A 9,123-nucleotide genomic window follows, 5' to 3' on the forward strand; every position below is an offset into this window, starting at 1 on the left:
CCCACGCGCCGCGGTGGGGACACCCCACAGACGCCAGGGGCCCCCAGCAGTCCCTCTACCGTCCTCACAATCGCCGGAAGCATCTCTACAAACACCTGGAATGCCCCCAGATCTCTGGGGTGCTCTCACACACACACAGCCTCCGCGATGTTGAGAGGTACTACAGACCTCAGGGTCATCCCCAGAGTCCCTCAGACTTAGATCTCCACAATCCTAAGGAGTGCCCCTACTATCCCTGAGCTGTCCTCACACAACCCAGAGGTACCCCCCAAATCCATGGGTTCCCCCACAAAACCCAAAAGTGCTCTGAGAGGCTCCCATAGACACCAGACACTCTCACAGCTCCCCAGATGTCCCCTCATTGTTACTGAAACATGCCCACAGACTCCAGGGGCACCCCAACAATCTCAGGATGCACCCACAAATGCCAGAGGTGCTCTGAGAGTCCACGAGAAACCCCTTCAGATCCCAGGACAACCACTATGTTTCCTCAGATGTCCGCCAAATCCCCCGGGGCAGTCCCACCATCTCTGAGTCACGCGGAGACCCTCCAAACACCCCAAGAATCCCCCACAGCCACAGAGCATTCCCACAGATCTCCGTGAGGGCCCCCCCAAATCCTAGGGTCCCTTAGAGGCCTCAGGAAGGCTTCCACAATCCCTCAGATCCCCTCCCCTAGTAGTTCCACAGCATTCCTGAGATGCCCCCAGAAGTGCAGAGAACCCAACATTACCTCAGGGGTGCCTTAGGACTCAGGGGACATTCCCATAACCATGGGGATGCCACCAAAATCCTGGGGTGCCCCCCACAGATCCCAGGGGTACAACTAGATTCCTCCACAGCTCCTAAGACAGGCCTACAACCCTAGGCTACCCCCAGAATCCAAGATGTACTCACAATCCTTGGGGCACCCCCAGAATGCCCCCCACAGGCTCTGAGACATGCCTTATAAGTCTTAGACGCCCCTAGAAGCCTGGAGTGTGCTCACAGCCCCCTAGACACTCCTAAGAATCCCCCAGTCCTCCCACTACTTAGCATCCCTGAGGCACCTCTTAGAATTGGGGGCCCCACAGCTCATGAGGTGGCTCCAAGAACCCAACCTCCCCTCAGCACTGACTTCTGTGGGGTCCAGTGGTGGTGACTCTGCATGCCCAGCCACTGTGACTTTGTGGGGGGCATACTGTCCCCTCTCACAGATGGGGGAACTGAGACTCAGAGAGATGAAGATCCTTGAATAAAGTCAGCTAGCTAGTTATAATTCCAGAGCCTATCCCTCCTGTCTACAGCTCTCTGGGGTTAGGGAAGGGGAAGAAACTTGTTTAAAATAAGAAAATGGGGCAAATCTCTACTTTAAATCTAAATTGCCTCTGTGAATATCTTTCCCTCTCTACCTGTTGGCTCCCATGTCAAGGGGCCCAAAGTTGGATGACCTAGGCTTGAGTCCGGCCTCCGGCGCTTCTTATTCATTTGACCTTGACCCAGTCACTTCATTTCACTGAGCCTCAGTTTTCTTACCTGTAAAATGGGTAAAATAACACTACAGACCTCATGGATGGACACATAAAAGGCTCAGAAAAGTGTCTGTACACTTTTCACTGAATGTTAGGACTAATTCTCAGGACAAGTGGTCCTAGCAGCTGCTAGGGCCTATACCTGAAGATTCCCCAACCATAGCAGCAAGGCTCCTGGCTGGCTGCACCAAAGTTTGTTACCAAGTCCAAGCTTGTACTGCTTGCCACACGACAGGCCAATAAATTGAGTGCTAAGTTATTGGGGCAAGGAATAGTGACTTTATTCGGAAAGCCAGCAGACCGAGAAGATGGTGGACTCATGCCCCAAAGAACTATCTAGTTACGATTATTATTATTGGACAAAACATTTATGGAGAGCTTATAATGTGCAAGCCATGCACTAGACAGAGGATACAGATGCTGGTTGATGATGATAAAGATGACATAGCAGCTAACCTTCAGAATGCTTCCTGTGCATTTACCGCCTCTAGCTATGATCTCATTTAATTCTCACAAAATGCCCATCAAGTGACATTATTGTCCCATTTTACAGATGGGTAAAACTGAGTCTTGGAGAGAAACAATCTGCTCAAGGTCACAGAGCCAATGAGTAGCTGAGCCAGGCTCCAGACCAGTGGTTGTCTCCTTTTATTTCACGATAATCCCCCCGAGTGCCTTTTTAGATGCTCCCTTCCCCACCCACCCCCAAGTTGCCTCCTTCATGAAATGTTAATGCCATAGATATGCTGTATATCCATTTATGTACTGGGTGTTTATCTGGGCTTTATACATAAAAGTAAGCTTTTTTTCACACCTCCATCCCAAGAACCAAATTTCACCCCGTTGGAGGTGATGTCGCCTTGTTGGGAATGCAGGGCTTCCCAACCTTAGCACCATTGACATTTAGCACCAGATGATCCTTTGTCCTGGGGGGCAGTCCTGTGAGATAGTAGCAGTGGCAGAATCCCTGGCTCCTCCCCACTAGATGCCAGTAGCACCCCCTCAGTCGCGATGACTAAAATGTCTCCAGCCATTGCCACATGTTCCCTGGGGGGCAGAATTGCCCCTGGTTGAGAACTGTTGCTCTAAACCCACTAAGACCCATGCCCTGGCCACCAGTACCCCTCAGTCTAGGTACAAACAGAAAGGAAGGGCATTTGTATTTACCTGCCCTCAGGGTTCCCTGCATTGTTTTGCTGATTCCTCACATCAGACTTTGGGAATAGGGTTCATACTAGACCCATTTCAGAGATGGGGAAGCTGAGGCCCAGAGAGGGAAGTGACTTGGTCAGGGTCACTCAGCCTGGAAGGAGCACAGCTCGATTATGAGTTGATTATTATTATTTTTTTTTCCGTGACACATGACTTGCAGGATCTTAATTCCTCAACCAGGGATTGAATCCCGGCAGTGAGAGCGCTGAGTCCTAACCACCAGGGAATTCTCTCGATTACGAGTTGAGTTGTCTGACTTCAGAGACTGGAATTCTGGCCCCAAGGGCCTTCACGGTTCAGTTGCCTTCCGGCCCCCTGAAGTCAGATATAAACTGAGGTCTAAAGCCAGCAGCCCTGACCATGATCTACAAGGCCCTACATGAGCTGCCCCATCACCTCCATGCCCCATTTCCTTCCAGCACCCCTTGCTCACTCTGTCCCAGTCACACTTGCCTCCCTGCTTTTCCTCCAACATATGAGACAGGTTCCCACCTCAGAACCTCTGCACCTGCTATTCCCTCTGCTTGTCAACCTCATCCTTCAGACACCCACATAGCATCTTCTCTCACTTCATTTAGGTCTCTCCTCAAATGTCACCTCCTCAGAGAGGCATTCCCTGACCTCAAGGTCCCTCTTCTCTTCACGTCTCATGCGTCACCATCTAAAATTATTGAATGCCTTTCCTTATTTCTTCCTCACTCACTAGTCTGAGAACTCCAGGATGGCGGGAACTGGGTCCATTTCAGTCTTCACCACAGCTCGAAGATGTTCAATCAATGCTTTTTGTTTTTTTATTTCTGGATTTTTTTGGCCGCGATGTAGGGCATGCAGGATCTTAGTTCCCCAACCAGGGATCGAACCCACGCCCCCTGCAGTGGAAACGCCAAGTCTTAACCACTGTCTTAACCACTGGACTGCCAGGGAAGTCCCACTCAATCAATGTTTTTGGAATGAATGGCCCTGTTGCAGATGAGGAAACTGAGGCTCAGACAGGTGAATTCCTTTCCCAAGGTCACACAGCAAGTCAAGGGCAAAGGCTGGATTTGGGCTCTTACTCAGGAGTGAAAACAGTGGGCTCAGAGGCCCCCCAAAACTCTGCCCTCACCCTGCCGATCTGCAGTTCTCCCAGGCCCAAAGCCCTAGTTTCCTGCAACTCAGAGGAGCTTGCAGTCCATCTGTTACTGCTGAAAGACGGGGCACCCTGGCAGCCAGAACCCGGGTTTGTGGTTTGGGGGACGCCCCCTTTCGCTCTGCTGAGGAAGTGCATTTTGAGGAAGTGCAGTTCTCAAAACAACAGCTTCTCGCTGCCCAGCCCCAATGTCGGCTATCTCAGCCTTACCGCAGCCCGGGGGGTGGGCAGATCTTATTCAGCCCGGCTTTACTGATCAGGAAACTGAGGCCCAGAGAGGCATGATGCTGGCCCCAGGTCACACAGCGAGTCAGCGGACAGGGCTACAATCTGAATCTCACCCACTGGTCTGGAGTCGAGGAGACCTGGTTTTTAACTACAATTCTGCCCTTCCTTCCTCGCTGTGTGCCCTTAGGCAAATCACTTGTGTCTCGGTTTCCTCGGCAAGAATGGAAAGCCAAAGATGCCGGGAGTTAAAACGCAGGTTGGTGTTGGGAGGCCCTGGCCATGGGCATTAGCTTGGGCAAGTGCGCGCGGAGGCGAGACGGGAACTCCGCGTCCTCAACTTTTCCGCCAAGTTCCTCTCCATCCGCCAGGCGGCCGTCTCCACCACGCTCGGCTGAAGGTGGAGGATGGAGGTAGCGGCCTGGTACCAACCCCGGGTGGGCGAAGACCTCACCCGCAGCCTGCGGTCGGCCGGCCTGGCGCCCGCTGTCCGGAACGCTCAATAAACATGAAGTAATAATACGGGGCGCCGCGGCAGTGACGGCGGCGGCGACTTTGCTGGGGGACGAGAGTTCCGGAGGCAGGTCCGGACTCCGAGCGCACACTCAGCCTGTGCCTTTCTTGTCACCCAGCAGAGGGCGTGCGGAGGGAGGGGCGCGAGGAGAGACCTACCGCCGATACACACGCAGGGATGTGGGAGCGCCAGGGACTGGGGGAGGCGAAGACCCCAGTGGAGACCACGGGTCAGAGAGAGACCCCAGTCCGGCTGTATCCCACGTCCTCCTGGGGCCAGGCAGAGCCTCCCTCGGTGGGGAGAGTCTGGGGGTTCAAAAGGAGTCGGTACGTTGGCCTCGCCCCCCAGTTCAGGCAAGTCTCCCCACCTCACCACCAGAGTCCTTCTCTTCTTCCATCTCCATCTGCCTTTTGACAGATCGTGGCGGTGCCGTGACTCAGCCCCACAGGGAGCCGGGAGCGCACGCTTTTACATCCCCAGGTCTGGAGGGGGGTTCAGATGCCGTCTCAGACGTGGGGGGGGGGCAGTGCCCTCTCTTTGGAGGTTCTTGTGATTCAAGTCTGGAGGGCTCTCTGGATCCCCTTTCTGGTGGCTGCATGAACTCTAACGTGGATAGCACTGGAACCCCCTGTGTGTGCACCCTTTCTGGAGAACTGGGCTGGCAGAATGCTCATTCCGAAGGAGTGAGTTCCCATGAGAGGACTTTCAATTTCTCCTTCCTCCTTCTGCCTGGGCGTGGGGGGAGGATGCTGGCACCAGTGCCCTCCCTCCGGCCACAGCCACTGGAGGCTATGCAGGCCCACAGTGAAACAGAAACCTGAGCCCCTGTGGGGATGTGGTTGAGGTTCCTGTTTTTCCTTCCCACCCTACAGGAGCAGGGTCTACGGAGGGCCCACCTCCTCTCCCAAATTCGGGTCCCTGAGTGACTACCAAGCACTCGCTGTGTGAAGTCCTTTACACACATCCCCAATCTCACAGAACTCTCGAAATGACCCCCACAGGGCAGTGACAACAACAGCCTCACTTTACCGATGGGAAAACTGGGGCTCAGAGAGGGCAAGACACTTGTGCCAGGACACACAGGCATCAGATGGGACCTATGTTGGAATCTCAGCTCTGCCATTTCCTGGTTGTGTGAACTTGGGTAAGAAGGAGAAGGCGGGACTTCACTGGCAGTCCAGTGGTTAAGACTCCGCACTTAACACTGCAGGGAGCGCGGTTCAATCCCTGGTTAAGGGGAACTAAGATCCTGCATGCCATGTGGCGCAGCCAAAAAAAGGAGAAGGGACTTTGCCCCTCTGGGCCTCAGTTTACCTCACAGGTCACTAGGGATGAAGATGTGTGGAAAAGTCCCCGGCATGGAGCCCAAGAGTGAGCCATTATGAGATGGATCTCACGAAGATAATGATTGTCACTCAGCTACTGTCCCCAGAGAGTCAGCACCGCAGAGACCAGGGTAGGGGGAGTCCCTGGGGCCTAAAAAGGGACTAATGTCCAGTTCCTATTGGACCCCACCCCCCCTCGGGTCTCTCAGGACAGTGACCTGCGCCAGTTTGGTGCGCTGCCCCTGGTCTTGGCATTTCCTGTTGATTCTAGCTTTGTTTTCCTTCAGCCTCTCTCCAGTTCCCTGTGGGAAACAGCAGGCTGTGAGTGCTGGATCCGTGACATTTGCTTCCTGGGGGTGGGCAGGGGTGCTGGAGTGCCCCGAATGGAGGTGGGTGGGTGACCTGGAGGCTGTGGTGCCTGCTGGAGGTCCCCAGAGAGAGCTAAAATAGGAGGGTCCCAGCCTAGAAGGGCCTCCCTCAGGAACTCCAGGAGAGGCCTGAATCTGACTGTCCCAGGGGTGTTCCAAGTAGAGGGGCACCCATGGGAGCCAGGCGAAGCACTCAGTCAAAGCCATCAGTCACACATGTCACCAGGACACAAAGTCAGACCCCATCGGAACACTAGGTGGTTAGAGGGCAGCATGTCAGGGAGTTGGGTGCACGCCCCGAAAGTGAGAGCACCAGCTCTCAGACACGGGGCACACAAGCAGCAGAGAACATTTCACAGTGTCTCAATCACAGTGTCCCCAGGAATAAAACATCACAGTGCCACCATCACTGCATCCCAGAAACACACGCTGTCACAACCACTGTCCTAGGAGCACACACAGTCACTCTGTGACAATCACCACATCCTACAGTCAGGGACACAATCACGATGTCCTGGGAGCACATACAGCCATGCTGTCACAATCACAGTATTCCAGTAGCACACACAGTCATCCCACCACAGTCACAGCACCCCGGGGGCACACTCAGTCACCCAGCAAGATCACTGTGTCCCAGGACCACTCGATGTCACTGTCACAATCTCTGTCCCAGAAGCACACAGTCGCTTAGTCACAGTCCTGGGAGCACACAGTCAACATGTCACTAACTATACTCTCCTGGACACACACACAGTTATGCTGTCACAATCATAGGACCCCAGAACCCCAGACAGAGCATGCAGCCAAGGCAGCCACAGCTGGCCATCCCCAACAGCTGGAGCAAACCCAGGTCAATGAGAGGGTACCCAACTCACACTTCATCGCTAACACTGTTACCTAGGGAGCCAGGGTCTCCCTCACCCTGTGGTGGGACTGTGCACCCCCTGAACACTGTTCTCTCCCTCTGGGCAGCTACTGAACCCTAACACTCCTGCCCTGAGCGGGGGCTCTGACATAGCACACAGGCCCCCAACACAGGGCTCCCCCAAGAGGGCCTCTTTAGATTACTGACCCCAGCTGCAGGGCAAGTCCATGAATCCCGCTCCCAATACAGTCCTCCCCACTCTAGAAGGACCCTGGGAGCACCCCAGCCTGCAGGAAGCATTGTGCTTCTAGCAGGCACCCCCTACAGACTGACCCCTAGGCCATCCCCAAACACAGTGAATCTAGCCCCGTCAAGTGGTACCCAGCCTAGTCACTGTCCTGCACTGTCACCGACGAAGGCTACAGACCCCTAAAGCTGCAACCCTCAACCAAGACCCCGTTAATAGCACACGCAGCGTGGCGCCCCCATAAATCATCTTCCATCTTCAGTAGGAAGTCTCGGGTACAGTGCACCACCGGGGGTCAGGTCCCAGACGCCCCCGCAGTAGAACTCCTCCCCCCAGCCCCGTCAGTCACACTGATCCCACCCGCATCACAGCGCCCCCCCGCGGTCAGCGGGGCGAGTTGCGTCCTCTCTGCGCGCCTATCCGCTCCGCGCGCGTCCGCCGCGGAGTCTTACCGCCTGCAACTGCCTCCGCCCGCGCTGCCGCTGCCGGTGCCGGTGCCGTGAAAGGACGAGGGCCAGGACATGCGGGACGTGCGCAAGCCGGGCCGGTCGCCGGTGTCCACGGCGTCGGCGCGCTCTATGGGCCGGTGTGGCGGCCGCTCGGGCTCGGCGCGCTCCGCGCTGTCCGAGTAGCCGCGCTGCTGGATACGGATGGGGGTCCGCGGCTGCCGCCACAGGTGCTGGGGGGGCGGCTTCAGGGTGGCCTGGCCATCCCGGGGCCCTGGCAGAGACAGAGATAGGCTCCTCTCTGAGGGGACGGCCGGGGGCTCCATGGCCCCGGCCCCCACCTGCACACCAGGGGGCCCCGGCCTCTCCAAGCTGCACCCCGTTCAGCTGCGCGCGAGCTGACGCGCCCGGGGCCCCGCAAGTGCTCCTGGCCTCGGTGGGGCCATGGCGCCCCGGGGAGAGACCCGGGGGCGCTACGGGCCGATCGCCCCCGGGCCGGGCGCGGAGGCTTCCTGTCAGCGCCTGGCGCTCTGCTTGATGCGGGGCAGCAGCTGTCAGCGCCACCCCCCTCCTCCTCCGTCCGGGCCAGTGGGGGGCAGCCACCCGAGGAGGGGGGCCCTTCCCGCCCACGCAGAGCCCCGCTCCCGGCGGGGAGGGGGCGCCGGAACTCAGCTCTCTCCAGAGCGCCCTGCCTTAGCCGCGGCGCACACGGCCACGAAGGAGTTAAACGGTTAATCCGCTCGTGAAGGAGACACCCGACTGGTTGCCGGTGTGTCAGTCAGTCCGTCCATCATGTTGGAGGCGGAGCCCAGTGCTGGCTTGTCCTCTTCGCTACCCCTGGCCAGGGGGAGCTTGTGGGAAGTGGTCCCGGTAACACGGATGCGGTCCCTGCAGCGGGCGGCGACGGTGTTCGGGGAATCTCCTGTTGGTGGGTCGGAGGACGGTGATGGTGTGTGTCCGGGGCGGGATGTGCGCGCACGTGGCCTCTTCCGAGGGATGTGTGTTTTCGGTGTCTGCTAGAAGTGTGTGTGCGCACGTGGTTGGCTGCTGCGGTCTGCCTGTTTACCTGGATTTCGCTGTGCGTGTATCTGCGTGTCTGAGGCTGAAGGAAGTGTGTGCACGTGTGCTGCCTGTTTGGAGGGTGTGTGCCTCTTACACGGTCTGTTCTGGTGGCCTGGGGTCTGTGCTTGTGTTCCCCCGCGATTGGGTGTGTACTGTGGTGGGTCCGCGGAGCTGTGCACTCGATTCAGCCTCTGTTGTTTGTGGTGTCTGAGGGAGTCC

The 9,123-nt window shown here is 56.8% G+C and overlaps 1 protein-coding gene across 1 annotated transcript in view; it reads right to left on the bottom strand.

The window, feature by feature from the left end:
• Positions 1 to 8,168, bottom strand: part of PDE4A (phosphodiesterase 4A) — a 35,772-nt gene extending 27,604 nt beyond the window's left edge. Inside the window, 1 exon segment of the mRNA XM_024745856.1 lies at positions 7,849 to 8,168. Within this exon segment, the coding sequence (XP_024601624.1) occupies positions 7,849 to 8,168 (320 nt within the window).
• Positions 8,169 to 9,123: the final 955 nt, after the last annotated feature.

This window comes from Neophocaena asiaeorientalis, unplaced genomic scaffold, assembly GCF_003031525.2.
Source record: "Neophocaena asiaeorientalis asiaeorientalis breed wild unplaced genomic scaffold, Neophocaena_asiaeorientalis_V1.1 scaffold357, whole genome shotgun sequence".
NCBI classification, from domain to species: Eukaryota; Metazoa; Chordata; class Mammalia; order Artiodactyla; family Phocoenidae; genus Neophocaena; species Neophocaena asiaeorientalis.